Source organism: Epinephelus fuscoguttatus, linkage group LG5 (assembly GCF_011397635.1).
Source record: "Epinephelus fuscoguttatus linkage group LG5, E.fuscoguttatus.final_Chr_v1".
Classification (NCBI taxonomy): Eukaryota; Metazoa; Chordata; class Actinopteri; order Perciformes; family Serranidae; genus Epinephelus; species Epinephelus fuscoguttatus.
In genome coordinates this window covers 3,358,403-3,375,741 of record NC_064756.1, presented here as the reverse complement: position 1 = coordinate 3,375,741, position 17,339 = coordinate 3,358,403, and the positions used below count along the sequence as shown (strand labels likewise).

Genomic DNA, 17,339 nt, shown 5'->3' with positions numbered 1-17,339 from the left:
CAGTCTCTTGTCAACTGCCTGCATGAAATAACTTGGATGTTACCAAACCTACTCAAATCTAACAGCAACAAAACAGAGCTTGGGGTTGTGGTCCCAGATGTTGTAGATCTCCTCCTCACTGTGGACGGCTGCTCCATACGCCCCTCCCCAGAAGTCTGTAACCTGGGTGTCATTCAAAACCACAACTAAATGTACTTTCTTCCACCTAAAAAATATTTCCAGGCTGCGGTCACCACACTATCCAGGGTACCCGACAAGGCCCTGGACAGGCCCTGTATGTGCCAGGGATCTCACCTGTATCAAGCTCTGGCAGCACATCACCCCCACCCTCATCCAACTTCACTGACTTGTGGTCAACTCCGCCTCCTCGCCTTCAAATCCCTCCATGGTCTTACCCCTCAGTACTTCTCTAACCTCATCCACCTCTGTACCCCGTCCCAGAACCTGTGGGTCTGCTCTCCACTGTCAGCTGTTAACTTTGACAGCTAATTTAGATCTAGTTGTAGTCTTAAGACAAACATGCTCATTAGTTTCATCCACATTTTAATTTGATGAAAGGTCGTTGACGATTAATTTTCGTCATAGTTTTCGACAGTGAAATTAGCACTGCTAATTGCTGCTTCAGTGATGGAGCATTCAATATGGCAGCCCCCAAAGTCAAATCTCTGGACATTCACAAAAAATAATGGAGATAATCAGTAATGTATATAGAATATGATGTGGTGAAGAAGAAGAGAAAACCAGTTTAGCGCTCACAGGTATTAAGAAGAAGAAAGGAGTGGAGATGAAGTTGGGGGTGAATGGTTTTATGGGAGAGGTGGAGGATATGAAGTGTGTCGGAGGTGTGTCCCACCACCTGTCGACTTGTACTCTTGTCTGCTGAGACGCCCCCCTCTCACACACACACGCACACACACACTCGGTCCACCTACCTGACAGGTGTGCAGCAGCCGTAACTCAACACCTGCCGCCTGTTTAAACAGACAAACACACACACAGAAGTAGCTTCACGTGCCCCACCACTTCCTGCCAACACACACACACACACACACACACACACACACACACACACACATACATACTTTATCCATCATTACCTTTTTCAGCCCACAGTTGACACAAACACAAACCCACTCTGTTTCCAGCTTTCTTCCCTCTTCCTTACAGCCCTGCGTGCACACAAACACACACACACACACACACACACACACTTCATGTCCTCTGTTCACCCTCCAACCACACACACACACACACACACACACACCTACTCACACACCAACAGTAACTGCTCCAACTGTCACCAACATTTTATAGCAGTAATCACAGCTGCAGATGATCAGCCAGCGTCCTCAGAGTCTGAGCAGAACCGAAAAAAACTCCTGAGTAAAAACATTAGTGTTCACTATTACCACACACACACACACACACACACACACACAAACACACAAACACACAAACAAACAAACAAACACACACAAACACAAATACACAGACAGACAGACACATCAAGCTGCGAATGTTGTGTTACATGATAGTTCTTTTATCTTTTTAAGTCATTGATTCAAGCTGCATCGGACCTGTTTTTCCATGACGAAAACGAGACAATGACGAGCTAAAAATAGATCATGACAATAAAAACTAAGGAGAAATCTGTTTCATTTTTGTTGATGAGACGTGACAAAAATGTGTCACGTGCAGTTAGACTAAGGCATAAAAACCCTAAAATAAAAACCTCTAAAAAAGTTATGCCTCTGAAAAAATTGATTATATTGATCGCCTCTTCACTCCGCATTTCCTCTCAGTCACTGACTGGTGTTTGTGTGTCCAGTTGTCAACAGGTTGGCGATTTAAGAAACGTCCGGGCATCGACTACCTGTTCCAGCAGCTCGCACCGCTCTACGAGATCGTCATCTTCACCGCAGAGACCGGCATGGTGAGGCGCACACACACACACACACACACACACACACACACACACGTAGCTGTGTTTATCAGTAAACAAGCCCTCAGAGGTTTCTCTGTCATGCTGATGTGAGCTGACGGCTGTTTGATCAGATCAGATCAGATCAGATCTGTTGTTCTTTTATCAGCAGCTGCTTCAACGTTGTTTACTGTCGTCAGGAGCAGAAAGCTGCCCCAGGAAACGTACAGCTCCAGAGTCTGAGCTCTAACTTTGGCTGAATGTTTGTAGAGTCCCTGAAGGTACCGTTGATGTAAATCCCACAGAATTCTTTTTTTAGTTTGACGTTATGCTTAAGTGTTCTTGCTGCCAGTTAGATGACCACTTAATTCAATATGAAGTTGCAGCCAGGTAACCTACGCCCAGTTCAGACCAAAGATAGGAGAGCAAACGCCGTTCTGCAACGTTCTGAAAACCTGCAGGTTCACACCAAGTGACCACCATGAGACGGCGTATCATCTCTAGTCAACGACTCTCTGCGCTTCTGATCTGTAACAGTGACAGGAAGTGACCACCATGAGACGGCGTATCATCTCTAGTCAACAACTGTCTGCGCTTCTGATCTGTAACGTTGACAGGAAGTGACAACCGTGAGACGGCGTATCATCTCTAGTCAACAACTCTCTGTACTTCGTTCTGATTTGCAGCTTTTCAGACTTATTTTGTGGCTGAATATAATTTGTAGCTTCTTAACATCTGAATGAGGATAGTGATAGTGAGATACTGGCTACAGTGATGAAACAAAACCAGCATCAGATGGACTGTATTCATAATCAATACGCCACAATAATATAAATAACCAGCGCCAAACCAGCGAGCAGCAGTGACCCATCGTCTGACACCGGCATACTGTGAGGATGGAAACAGAGGTCTCAGCGGGGACGGAGCACCTGCTCCAGCAAGCCAACACACCGTCTGCGGCCATTTTGATTTGACCAGCGGACTTCACTACAAGCTGATTGGCTGTTGAAACAGATGACGTGCTGTAAAACCAGCCGCTGGTGATTTGACCAGCTGAATGTCAGGAGACACCATCAGCCGGCTTGAGTTGAGCTCAGACCAATGGCACTTTTCTCTGTGACGTTCTAAAACAGTTTGGTCTCATGGTGAATCTTTGGTCTGAACTATGGCCTTAGCTCAGCACAAAGAATGGGAGCGGCGAACAGCCATCCTGGCTCACTGCTTAACACGTCAAATCATGTTTGTTTTGTTCCAACACAAAGTGAAGTGTAAAAACAACACGTTATGTGCCAGGTGTTTGTGATAAACAGTAGTTTATTGTTGCTGTTTACATGTGGTCACTTCTACACTCCTGCTGTCTGGTGCTGCTCCGTCCTTTGACACGCTAACAGAGTCGTCTGTTCTGTTTGTGTGTGAAGTGTGTTGACTTGTTTACAGTCATCTGAAGGCACCAAACACACAATTAGACACACAGACACACAGTTAAGTTTCTGTTTGCAGTCCAAACTCGGGTCGCTCATTTGAAGTCATTAGTTACTCAAAGGGCTGCAGCCAACAATGTTTGTATTGTCCACGAGTCTACAGATTGTTCTCTGCATTCACTGATGAATCTGTAAACTATAAAATGTATGACAGTGCTTCAATGCTCATCATCATCTCACAGAGCCAAAGGCAAATTTTAACAGTTTAAAACCTAAAAATATGGAGTTCATAGTGACACAGAGACGATTTGGTGTAAACTGAAACACTTGAATTTTTCAATTCAGTTGGTGATACAGTGTGTTTACGGTGTGCTATGGCTGACGATGGTGTGTGTGTGTGTGTCTGTGTGTGTGTGTGTGTGTGTGTCCAGACGGCGTATCCTCTGATCGACAGCATCGACCCTCAGGGTTTCGTCATGTATCGTCTCTTCAGAGATGCAACACACTACATGGAGGGGCATCATGTTAAGGTATGATGTGTGTGTGTTTGTTGTTTGCATAATCCTGTTTATATAGATTTAAAATAAAAACTACAGTAGCTATAGCCTTCATTCGCTGAGGCTTCTGTATTCCGTGTCATCATGTTGTACACTCAAAATGATGCGCTTCATTGCGTGTGGTGCAAAACACCGCTAAAACCCTCCGTAGCAACAGAGAAGTGAATGATGAATCTATCACAAAGCCTTTGCACTCTGCACATATGAATGAGGATGTCTCAAAAACTAAATCATGTACATAGCTTTAATAATGTTTGGGGTGTTTAGAAACATTTTGCTTGTTTTTACATTTAAAAATCTTTTTAAATGTTTTTTAATCTGTGTTTTAATCTTATTTATTTCATAAAATCTGATGAAAAAACATCAGACTTTTGTATTTTTTTTAATGATGTAATTTCAGTACTTATGTCAGTTACTATGGTTTATAGACTGACATAACCTTTTAGCTTAGGTTGTACAGATTAGAGATATGATGCATTTGAAAATACTCCAAGAGATGACATCATAAAAAGCAAAAATACCAATGCAGGCAATGGAAGACCATTTCTGTTGCAGAGTTCAAAGGGTTAAACGTCCCGATAGAGGGTTCAGCTTCACTTCCTTTCATCCCAGAGTTAACCATCTGTTTTAGTCTAAAACCTACTTCAACCTGTTAAAACGAAAGATATAAGATATAAAACAAACTTACAGGAGATCTTTTAGTATTTCATCTTGTATTTTCTGGATATTTGTTATGGCCAAAACACACGAGCGGTGAAAGCTGCATGTCAAAAAATACACCCCTATTATTTTCAAAGTAGAGCTCCGCACCAGCAGCAGCGGCTAGACACCCATTGTCCCGCAGCACTTTGTGCCACTGTCTTGTTTCCAGCCTCGCTGCTCCCAAAATTAAATACATTTTCTTCCAGTCGCTCTCTCATCACCATGGATGTATTAAGAGAACTGAGGATGAGGAGAGACTCGTTGTTGAGGTCATGAAATATCCCGAGCTAAAAGACCCACAGTCCTGCCATTATAAAGACAACAGCCAAAAAGATATTGCAAGGCGGGTCATGGCTCTGGAGACCGCCCCTTCAGGTGAAAAATTAAATTTGATTTGATTGTCACAGGTTTGTAGTGTTGAATATAGAATATAGAAATACAGAAACAAGCAGCACAGGTCACAAGAAATACAGTCCTAATTGTAACACAAAAAACATGAAGAAAAATAATTAAGATTTTAGAAATATCTGTACGTATATACTGTAAATAAAAATGGAAAATTTTAGATGAGCAAAAATTATATATTTAATCAATATTTTTTTAATTTTTACTCCTTGGATGTTTTGATTTTTAAATCCCAGTTCAACACAACTGTGATCATTAATGATAATAAAATATAAAACCTATGAGCTGCATTAAAACTAGGGATGCACTGAATATTCGATAACTGAATATATTCGGCCGAATATTACAAAAAAACACACATTCGGTATTCGGTGGAATAAGTTAAAAGCAAGGCCAAATAATAGCAGCGTGTTTTGATAACACAATCAAACAGCGTCGGCAGTGTGGCGATCCGCCCGTCACAGCACTCCCATTTGTGACTAAAAATAGTTTTGAGCGAGCAAAATAGGCTTAAATAATTCAGCACGCTGTGCGAGCAGCCTACAGATTTCAACCAGCAGCAGAAACGAAAGGCAAATCCCACCGATTGTGGGTTGAACGGGGGTCACAGACACAGACAGTAATGCATTCCTATCAAATACGGCGGCCATCGGCTTACCGGTGACGGAGAATTCGGCTCCAATAATATCCTCTTCTTGGCGTGTGGACTGCCCAAAAGTACCTGAACAGCCGAGCCAGCCGAACACAGGTATGTGACGTGTCAGAGGAGAAACGAGCCGTTCACGGCCCACAAACCTCACCGCACTTTAGGGACTGTTCGTTACTTATGAAGGGACTGTTCTTTACTTGTCAGGGGAGGAGGGTGGCTGGTTGATTTTGATTTTATTTATTTATTTTATTTTGATCCCCCCTATGTTAATCACTTATTGATGCTGTTTTTGAAGTATGAATAAGTCAATAAGTAATTTATTCCATTGAAATATCATTGATGTATTATAGAAAAGTGATTTATCTTTTCATAAATGACAAAAGGCACATCTGCCTCATTTTTGCTGTGGTATCCTGATACTACTCAGAACCGTAATATTTTCACTGGTATCGTACTGTGGGTCCCAATTTTGGTACCGTGACAACACTAATCTGGAGGGTTCATCTGCAAAAACTAATGAACAACTAAACAACGGTACTCGGTACTTGGTATTCGGCCAAGCGTTTAATAATATTCGGCTTCGGCTTCAGCCACAAATTTTCATTTCGGTGCATCCCTAGTTTAAAACCTGATAATAAAACACTTTCTGTTGCTCAACTTTCCCCCCTCTTGTTTATTACTGAAACCTATTAAAACTTCTTTGCTTCTGAAACTTGTTTTGTGTCTCAGGAATATTTTCTAATTAAATCCAGAGCTGCTCCGAAGTTTCCAAAATGTTTTTATGAGGTGAATAAACTGGATCAAACACCTGTAAACAGTAACAGGCTGCATTAACCCCCCGTGTCCACTCTCCATAGCTGCCTTCTGCTGCTGCCATTGATTTCTCCTCCTCATCCTCACTACAATAGACCCCCCCTCCTTCCTTCTCTCCCTCCTCCCCTCTGTCTCCCTCTCAGGCCTCATTAACCTTCAGCCCCCCCCCCTCGCCCCTCTTCCTCCTATCTCACCTCCCTTTCACCCTCCTGCCTTCCTTCCTTTCCTTCTCGCTCATTTCCTTGGCTTCATTTTTTTTACTCCCTCCTCCCTTACATCCCCTCCTCCTCCTCCTCCTCCTCTGTCTCCCTCCAACTGTCATCTCTGGGTTTGTATTGACAAGCAGTCTGGAGGTTATAAGGAGCTGGTTAACCTACTTCCCAGAGAGAAGACACACTTATCATCTCATCTCCATAACGCCAAGACAGAGCTGAACGCAACAGATGCTGAGAGAGAGTTATTAATGCTCCATATGTCCAGAGAAAGTCGGGACATGTTGTTTAAGGATGTGCTTTCTCTGCCATGCACAGTTCCAACCCAAATACACACAATCTGAACACACTGAACAGTTTCAGGGTTTTGTTTTGTGCAAAAAAAATTACTTGCAATTGAACTACCAACTGCAATAAATATGCAATTCACTGGGCCGACTGCCGGCAACTTTTAAGGTGGAACGTTAACTTGTAATGTTACTCAATGCATGAGTTGATGACGTGAATCCATCAGCACACCTTAAATTTCACTGTGACAACTTTGACCATCACTTTAGTTTTTATATGACACACACTTTTGGTAATGACTTGGCGGAGCGTCATTCCTGTGGGCTCCAGCAACACTAAACCCCTGAGCTTGCCTGAGAAGGACTAAATGCACAAAGCTGCTATTTTGAAATATCCCATGGAGAGAGACTCTCACTGCAGCCTGTTCTATTTTGTTGTGAAAATGTGGGCGTGCAGCCTCGTTCTGTGGACGATAAACCAGGTGCAGACTTCCATCTGTGTCACCGCTGATGAGGAAATACAGCGAGTGCTGGACGGAGCAGTGAGTGACAACAACCCCGCCCACATTTAACTGTCTGAACAGACCGAGGGTCTAGGTACCATGTCTGAAGGGTTACTGCTGGTTCCAAAGGGACTGGACTGAAAGGGTTTGGAGGAGATGGGGCTTATCTGGCCAGTGTAAGAGCTGGAGGATGAGAGGGGCTGCGTCCAGTTGCCTCATCCCTCACAGGAGTTTACCAGAGAAATCCTCTCAGAAATCTTGTATCAACCACCAGCAGCTTAAAGTGTGTCTACAGTAGCATGGACTCCCCCTGAGCCGCAGCATTGACCCTTCCTCATCCTCTTCTAAACCTGACCAACATGCAGCTATTGTTTGCTGCCCTGCATCTGAGCGTCAGACGTCTTATTGTTTGTTGGCTGCTGTCAGGAGAAGAAACACAACAGTTGGATTAACTGTCCTCCTTTAAACTTTGTCTTTATTATCCCGGCCTGCTGTCCACGCAGAGGTCACTGTCATGAGGTTTAACAGAGCCTGAGTGTGTGTTCCCCCGTCAACCTCATGTTTACTGTAGACATCTAGAGCTGAAGACTTCAGGAGACAAGTGACACCCATTATTATTCATCAGTGGCTCCACACACACACACACACACACACACACACACACACACAAGCCCTATTTATCTATAAAATGACACAGCCATTGAGATAACAAATAAATGTGGCTCCTGCCGATAACACCAGATTTGACAAGAGGCATTTTTCATCAGAGAACGAAGTCGCTGCTTCTCTGATAAGTTTCACACTTGTGTCTAGAAAATATGTCACCAGTGTGTCCTGGCGGTTAACTCACACCACCTCATGATGTTGTAACAAACACAGGCGTGCAGGCTCGCACTGACAAAATCTGTGTGTTTTGACTGAAGTCAGGTGCTTTCACACTTCAGTCTGATTGGTATCGTTCACACTAAGTCCAGTGTTTGGTTTGATTTGTTTGGGCTGGACTGATCATTTCCACTAAAACAAAAAATAAAGAATAATTTTTATTTTTTGTCAACTTTTAGCTACTTTTTGCGGTTGACCTAGATTGGAATATTGTTATGAGATTTTTGTTCTGAGACTCTTTGTCCTCGTGTTGGTTTTGGTCTTTTTTGTTTGTTTGTTTCTGTTTTTGTGATGATGGTAGAGCGATGCTGGTTGTTTGTGTATCACAACCTGTTTGCACTAAACCTCTAGCCTGGAAATCCAGACTCAAATCTAGAAAGATTTTGAGTCTGGCCCTCACCAATACACCCTTCCTACCCAAGGGGCGGCACTAACCGAGGCATATTAAATGCCGCCGCATGCAGTTGGATAGCACAGTAGCCAACCAGAGCAAAAAACAAGGTGAAGTATTCATTGCACTAAGCCCCATTTGTTTGCTGAACAGTGGGGCTAACTGATATATTATGCTTTTGCCGTATGGCGTCGGCAAAACAGCAAAAACATCCTTCCTGGAAGCGAAGGCTTCTAGGGCAGTCTTCTGTTCCTCTCTCAAGAAAAAAGATAAGTGTAGTTGGCTTAGCGTTTCTTCCAAAGCTAAATTGAATGGGCACGGTCCTTCGGCAGCTGCCATCTTGGGTGTTTACTTTTCGACTCCTACGGCGCAGCGCTGTCCTCATCATGTTACGCCCGCCCAGAGTCCGCCTCTGTCAGATAGACTGATCTGATTGGTCCGATAGGCGATTCAGTGGGCTCTGCTCGTTGGGGCCAGATCCCCGCAGTGCAAATTCAAATGTGCTGGGGGCGGGGCATCTGGATTTGAGTGAAGTTTAAAAAAACGAAAATGTTGAATTACTGACATTAAAAATTTGAAAGAAAAGAGAAAAATAAGACACTTGAGAGTAAAATGTTCCCACAGGGAGGGCTGGTGGTTGGGTAATAAGATAAAATAAAATACAAGACAATAAACTGATTACATTTCCAGGAGAGTAAAGGCCTTTCTTTATTGATTGTGTCCTGTATTAACAGCGTGAAAATGCAATCGATGCATTCAGTAATGTGTTTTAATTGACATGCAGATGAATCGCCCAAGTGGACTCAACTCTGTTGATCTCATTTAGGATGTCTAATTCTAATTCTAAGACTAATTCTCCAGTTCAGCAGAAAACAAACACCTTCATTGATTTAACAGATATACAAACACAGTGTGTATATATATATTTATAAATATGAACACAATCTAACGTCTGAACCAGAGATTAGAGACCTTCATCAGCCTGCGTGTCTTAAAAACAAATCTGAAATATAAATGTAATGTTGCATATCTCCCACCTGAGACTGATCTGATGACCCCACTGGTCCGAACCATTTGAGGTGAAAACGGGGGTGAATGCACTTAAATATCATTATACACACACACACACACACACACACACGCACTGGAAGACAGATGCCTTTTATTCATTGGTTGTGAGGAGGATGGACGAATGTGTCCGCTGGGGTTTATGCGCGCACACACACACACACACACACACACAGTAGTTTTTGGGGGGCTGGGCACCAGATGAGCGTGGTGATAGAGACAACGAGCAGCGTCCCTCTCCATCTGTCTCACACACATACACACGCTAATAGTCACCAGCTGGAGCTACTGGAGAAAGTGTGTGTGTGTGTGTGTGTGTGTGTGTTAATTTGAATATTAAGGATCAGTGAGATAATAAAGTTGCGTATTTGATTAGGACTGAAAAAGGTCAACGCAGCTCATGTTTAGATGGAGGAGGAGGAGGAGGAGGAGGAGCTGCGATTCAGACAAACCCAAAGTGTCTTTTTATTTAGTTTTTCTATGATTTTCAACATCACAATTCTGAAGACTGTATCTGCAGCAGAATAAAGAGGAATGCTCCATCATCAAGTTTTTCTAAACACTGGCACCTGTCTCTCTCTCTGTGTCTCTTGTCTGTCCAGGACGTGTCGTGTCTGAACCGGGACACCAGTAAGGTGATCGTGGTGGACTGTAAGCGGGAGGCGTTCAGCCTGCAGCCCTTCAACGGCATGGCCCTGAAGAAATGGGACGGAAACTCAGATGACCGGACGCTCTACGACCTCGCCAACTTCCTCAAGAGTAAGACACCAAGCAGAGACTCACAGGGCTCCATCGTCTCCTTCCTTTCTCTCCTTTTTTTTTTTAGGAGTTGTTGCATTTAATTTACTTTTTTGTACAGATTAAACAAGAGAGGTTTATTTAGTGAGTTTCAGACATGAGACTGAAATCCATCTTCTTGACTCGCCTCAGAAAGAAAGCAAATAAGTGCATATTCCAAATATTTGAGCCATTTTTGTAAAGTAAATAACACAGGAACTTTGGTACACAAAGATTAAGAACTTTTGTCACTTTCATCGCTGATGAACACCCAGACCAGCTGGACAATGGCATGCTTCCAGTGTTAAATTATTTCCTGTGGTAGTCTCAGCAGTGGTGGAATAGGTACTCAGATCTTGTACTTAAGAAAGAGCAGTGATACCACAGTGTAGAAATACGACAACTAAACATCATGTGCTGAGTTTTACATATGTAAAAGTACCAAAGTATTGGTATTAAATAGGGAGGGGCACGAGGACTTGATTTGGACATCAGTATTTGTTCACATATCAAGTTATCGCCACCCACATGTCAACTTGACTTTTTATGCCTCTGCACTGGCGATAGCCGTGGTCGGAGGTATTATGTTTTTGGATTGTCCATTCGTCCATCCGTCCATTCGTCATTTTCTCAAATTGGGCACAAACATTCACTTGGACTCAACGATGAACTGATTAGACTTTGGTGGTCAAAGGTCAAGGTCACTGTGATCTTGTCTGTTTCATTCTTGTGAACTCTATATCTCAAGAATACTGTGAGGGAATTTCTTTCAATTTGACACAAACGTACACTTGAACTGAAGAATAAACTGATTAGCTTTTTGAAGTCAAAGGTCAAGGTTGCTATGACCTTGCATCTTTCTCATTCTTGTGAATGCAGTATCTCAGGAACAGTCTGGGTTAATTTATTCAATTTGGCACAAACATTCACTTGGAGTCAACGATGAACTGATTAGACTTTGGTTGTCAAAGGTCAAGGTCAATGTGACCTTGTCTGTCTCATACTTGTGAAGTCAGTATCTCAAGAAAGCTGTGAGGGGATTTCCTTAAATTTGACACAAACGTACACTTGGACTGAAGAATAAACTGATTAGACTTTGGTGGTCAAAGGTCAAGGTCACTGTGATCTTGTCTGTCTCATTCTCGTGAGCGTGATATCTCAAGAACACCTTGAGGGAATTTATTCAAATTTGGCACAAACATTAACTTGGACTTAACTATGAACTGATATATATATATTTATATATATATATTTTTGTGGTCAAAGGTCAAGATCACCGTGACACTGTGTTACAAACAGAGAGAATATAAGTTTAAAAAAACTATCAACAGAGAAATGACAATAGATTCATGGATATATACACTGATGTCATAATAATTTACATCTGTTAGATTCATCACATGAAAATAACAAAAACATTAAATTTATTGTATTTTATTAAAGTTGTGTCTCTTGTGTGGCAGCCATCGCTCTGAGCGGAGTGGATGACGTACGTTCGGTGTTGGAGAACTACGCTCTGGAGGACGACCCCATCGAGGCCTTCAAACGCAGACAGGCTCAGCTGGCAGTGGTAGGAGAAGAAATCAAACGCACCCTGAGTTTGTTTTGTCTGGATGTTCTTTGATCTGATCTGACTGTCCGTCTGTCCGTCAGGAGGAGGAGCAGCGTCTGGCCGAAATCTCCCAGCAGAAGAAACAGGGACTCTCCCTCGGCTCCATCGCTTCGCGGTTCTGGCGCTCCAAACAGCAGTGAGCCCCGCCCCCTCCCTCACACTTCCACCAATCGCAGCCCGGCTCGCCATCTGCGTCGAGGGGAGGGGCCAGAGGACAGAGAGTGAGAGGGGAGGGAAGTGGGGGTGGACCTGCATACTGTAGCTGAGTGGACCCTGCATCCAATCATGTCTCAGTGGGCGGGTCTGCGGTGTTTGAACATTGGCCGTCCTCTGCACCAATGAGAGAAGCACTTCCTGTTCTTGTTGGAAGCGGGGGCGTCGGCGGCCCCCTCCCTTTGGTCATCCTGGTGTCACCTGATGCGTATCAAGCTGCTGATTGGCTCAAAACAAACAATAAAGAGACAGAGGATCCAGGTCAGGATGAACTCTTGTTGTTGGCGGTTTGGAGGCTGCTCTGAGATCAGCGCTGCTATCGCCACTCCAGCTCTGGTCGGCCCCGCCGCTCGCAGGATCTGACCTGAGATCAGCAGTGCTCTGTCCCGTACCTTCAGAATGTGTATTTAATTTTATTTTCTATTCCTCTGTGTGTGTCAGACTGTGCTGCTGCAGACGGTGTTAAATCAGAAATATTGTTTATAAGAAATAAAGATAAACAATAAGTAGTATTGTTAAGAGTTTATTCGATATGTGCGACTGTCTGGGTGTCCAGCGGTGGTGGCGTGGACGGGCGTTCGCCTCGGCTTGTGGCCACAATGACGACTAACGGCAGCTGAGCTGATGGTGGAGAGCAAGGACGAATGAAAGCTGCAGTCTGATCTCTTCCATCAGTCAAAGGATCAGTCTGGTGTTTCAGATCCCGTCCCATGTCGCATTGTTATGCGTTTCCTATATTCAGTCTTGTGCCTAAAATGGACCATCGCCAGAGTCGAGTCAAACCGCACTCCACCGCCTCCAGAGGTTTGAGGTGACATCAGATGGGCTTTGTAGTCATCCAGAGATGATTCTTTGGGGACATGGAGGTCTGTGGACAGAGAATTATTTCCCAATATGACAGATTTGTTCTGCTCCGCCATTTTTTTTTATATCTTTGTTGTCTCCGGCAGTCGAATCTCGCTTGCTTTTCTCAGATGAAAGATGACTAACATGAAAGAAACGCGGTGATATGTTTGGTCGCAACTCTAAAACTATGGTCCTGTGTTGCACAGTGAGAGAGGTTCAAGGATGGTCGTTGTCACAGTGTTGCGATCAAAGACAGCCTGGGATAAAATTCTGACAGTGATGCACTGATCAGCACGACAATGCTAAATGCTAGTAGATGCTAATAAATACACTCAGAGCTGTCGTTGGAAAATGGGAATGCAATGTGGGCCTCTCTTCCACAGCCACGACCGCGTCCACATTCTCCCTCTCCTCTTCTTCTACAGACTTTGCTGACATACATAAGTGCCCTGAGGGCGTGTTTAATTCTTTTGGGGAAATTATAAATGAATCCTCTGATCGTTAGTCGTGTCATCTCCCCTCCAAACATCTGAAAAGAGACGGGATCTGAGAGCTCAGCTGCCATTCGTCTTCATGTGCTTGCTGAAGATTGTGTGACTCGTGCTGATGTGAACTCACCATCAACGTCCTCAATAAAGGAAACAAACCAACATGTTGTTAGTGCTTATTTAACAGTCTTGAACGCAGCTTTTTTGTTCTCGTAAATTCAGCCTTTTTTGACCAAAGTTCATTCCTCCTATCAAAGTATAAAACAATGGAATCTGCTGCTCAACACGATCGATTCCCAGTCCTCCCAGTTATATAGTTTTAATTACTCCTGACTCCAGTTTTTCCTTCACTGTTTACAACCTTTGAATTTTTTCCCCAGTTCCTCCCTAAAACTGAATTTCCCCTCGTTTAGGATGCTTCCTGAAAACAACCAGATTTTAAAATATTCTTTCACTCAAACCAGATGTTAAATAATTTAAATACAGTGGAAATAAAAAGTCGACACATGCCTGTTAAAGTGTGAGGTGTTTGTGATGTTAAATCTGACCAAGATGAATCATTCAAAACTTTGTTTTTACCTTTAATGTGACATGTAGCTGTAAGGTTCAGCTGAAAAACAACCAAATCTTTCAGGGGGAAATATATAAAAACAAAACTATAAACTTATAATGACCTGGTTAGTTAGTGTGACTAACACTAATACTTGGTTGAAGCTTTTTGATCACATTACAGCGTTCAGTCTTTTTGGATCAGAGTTAATCAGCAGGCAGCATCATGACTTCACAATATTTTCACATCTTCCTGGCAGAAGTGCTCCAACTCTGTCAGACTGCGAGGGCGTCTCCTGTGCACACCCCTCTGCAGGTCACCCCACAGATTCTCAGTTGGATTTAGGTCTGGGCTCCAAAACTTGCCGTTCTTTTGTTAACTTGGATGTTTGTTTTGGGGGCTGTTAAAAAACACATTCATTTTGATTAAATAATCACAGAAAAATAACATGTTAAAAAAAATGATGAATCTCGCACCGCGGTGCCCTTTGACCTGGTGCGTCATTGAAGGCCACAGTGTCTTTGTCACATGATGGAGGCAGATGCGATGACGCTGCTCGGCCCTGTGAATGGAACATTTACATTGAAGAAATGCCCAGACTGAACTGTTGATAGGAGCACTGTTCTCTGCAGGTTAAGTAAGGAATTTTTGTACAATCGAAGAACTTCAAACCTGAAATATCACCTCAACACAAAGCATTTAGCAGCGAACTCGGATGTCCAAGCTAGCACAGCCTCTGATGCTAACCCCCAAATTCCACCAGATGCGTGTTGGTTGCGTCTGCGCTCCAGAACAGCAGCGGAGCCGATACGTTTCACTTCTAGTCAATGTGTCACAGTCCGTCACAGCTCATAGAAGTCGTGCACAGAAACAAAATAAAACATCCGGTTAATTTTCAAAATAAAATACACAGTCTTCACGGCGGATCATATTTCCCTTCACTACACCTTGAAAACGTCATAATGGGCGGAGGCAGGCCTGAAGTCAACAGGTCAGAGGTTTCACCCCGTTGACACCATGGACGAGGAGATGTTAATCATGGAGGTGCACTGAGATGTCTTCCTACTACTCCTCTGGTTTTGTGGTTCTGTTTATAGAAACTACATCTTGTTATATTGCGCGATTATGCGTGAATTCACGAGATCTTGTGGGTCCTCGTGACTCCTGCTGTCTGGTGGAGCTGCACCGCTCCGCACAGCAAACGCAGCCGGTGGGTGTTGACGGACGGCAGAGCACGCAGCGGATAACCAGCGCTGCCAACAGACACGCATCCAGTGGAATTCCACCGTAACGCTAACAGCCAGCCTCGTCAAGCCGGGCGTTCAAACTGAGTTAGTCTACCTGTGACTGACTAACTAACTCCATTACAAAATTGATCGCAGACCAGTTACAGTGGTCGAGGACGCACTGTACAACTGACCCTTCGCTAAGTCCCGCTCCTGGACACAGACTGGCCAATCACAACATAGCATCAGGCCAGCTCAGACCAAGGTCCAACAACAACACAGCAGTGCTCCATTGACTCTAATGCAGTCGTTTCAGATTTCCTTCATTTTCAGGCTGGTTTTGTGGATTTGGAGCTAAATGTTGTGCCTGGGGCTCGTCGTGTATTAATGATACTCGTTACCTGGAGAGGTTGGAAAAAGATGTACGTTTCTTCCCTGTTCCAGAATTTTTATATCACCAAAAAAAAACCTGGCATTTCAACAGGAGTGTGTAGACTTTTTATATCCACTTGAAAAAAAAAAGCGGTTTACTTTCTTTGAGTAGTTCAGTACATGGAAACTTTAAATTGTGCGGGTTTAAGCCTTAGTAATATTAGTAATATTCTTTCTGTGTGGAGTACACAAAGGTAAAGAGGACTTTAATGTTTGGTTTTCCTCGTGTTCGCTTCTCCGAGCCTCAGATGGTAAAGAATCAGTGTATGATGAGGTTTAAAGAGAGCACGTGCACTTCTTCCATATATTTCCAGAACTTTTAATTGGAAAACAAAAGTCGAAATCAGACCAAACCTCAACCTTTTTCACATTCTTTCATTTAAAGTAGAAACCCTGCGGTTCCTTAAAGCCGGTAAATCTGTTTTCTCTCTTGCCCTCTCTGTTGGACTTCACAGCCACCCAGCTTTTTAATCCTGGGAAGGTGTCGGCACAGTTAACACCTCCTAAAGGCAGTCAAAGTCCCCCTGGCCTCATCAGGCTGGTATGGAGAGCAGTCTCTGTCAGCAGGGAATGATGGGAAACGATGGCAGCCTGAGCAGCGGGAGGGTTTCCTTGCCTCCACCAGCAGCAGCTCTGGATCGGCACCAGACAGAAGTTTATTTTGCCAGATGTTGTGTTACTGCCAGGAAAAAGAATCGGTTCCAAGAGAAGTGATTAATAAATTCTCATGGCAAATGAAAACTAACGTGAAAATGATCTTGATAAAATTCTGATGGAAGAAATTAAATTAATGAGTTGTTTTCCAACCTGATCGCCAGAGAACATGTTGGCATTTAGTGGATATGTTGAAACATTACATTTCAACACCGTGGTGAACATGTGGTTGAGTTTAGGCACAAACACACGCGGTTACGGTCAGATAAAGATCAGAGCTGAGTTCCAAATCACAGTCTGTTTATGCCTCTGTGCTGGCGACGGCTGTGGCACGACGCATTGTGTTTTCAGGTCGGCGATCTGTCTCCTTCTCCTGAACGTGATATCTCATGGTCCAAGGCTCAGCCACCAGACGCTCACTGGCGAACTCCCCACCCATATCTGGCTCCAGAGGGGGGCCCCAGTGTCCCCATACCGGGCGAGGTCCTCTGTCTCCAAATGTGCTGTTTCATCATGATGTTTTGAACCTCTTGAGATAGAGTTAGGGTGAGGAGCTCAGAGTAGAGCCGCTGCTCCTTCATGTCGAAAGGGGTCAGTTGAGGTGGTTCAGGCATCTGATCAGGATCCTCCTGGACTCCTGGAGGTGTTCCGGCCAGCTTCGAATAAGCAGGTGAAAATGATGGATTTTCTTTTTCTTTTCTTCTGTCGTTATTGACCAAAGCAAACAAAA

General features: G+C 43.7%; 1 protein-coding gene across 1 annotated transcript in view; it reads left to right on the top strand.

Moving 5' to 3' along the window:
• timm50 (translocase of inner mitochondrial membrane 50 homolog (S. cerevisiae)) overlaps positions 1–15,262 on the top strand; it is a 55,219-nt gene extending 39,957 nt beyond the window's left edge. The window contains exons 7-11 of the mRNA XM_049576258.1: positions 1,829–1,933; positions 3,774–3,872; positions 10,414–10,570; positions 12,052–12,158; positions 12,242–15,262. Of these exons, the coding sequence (XP_049432215.1) occupies positions 1,829–1,933; positions 3,774–3,872; positions 10,414–10,570; positions 12,052–12,158; positions 12,242–12,340 (567 nt within the window). The 3' untranslated portion in view covers positions 12,341–15,262. The remainder of the gene's footprint in view (positions 1–1,828; positions 1,934–3,773; positions 3,873–10,413; positions 10,571–12,051; positions 12,159–12,241) is intronic.
• Positions 15,263–17,339: the final 2,077 nt, after the last annotated feature.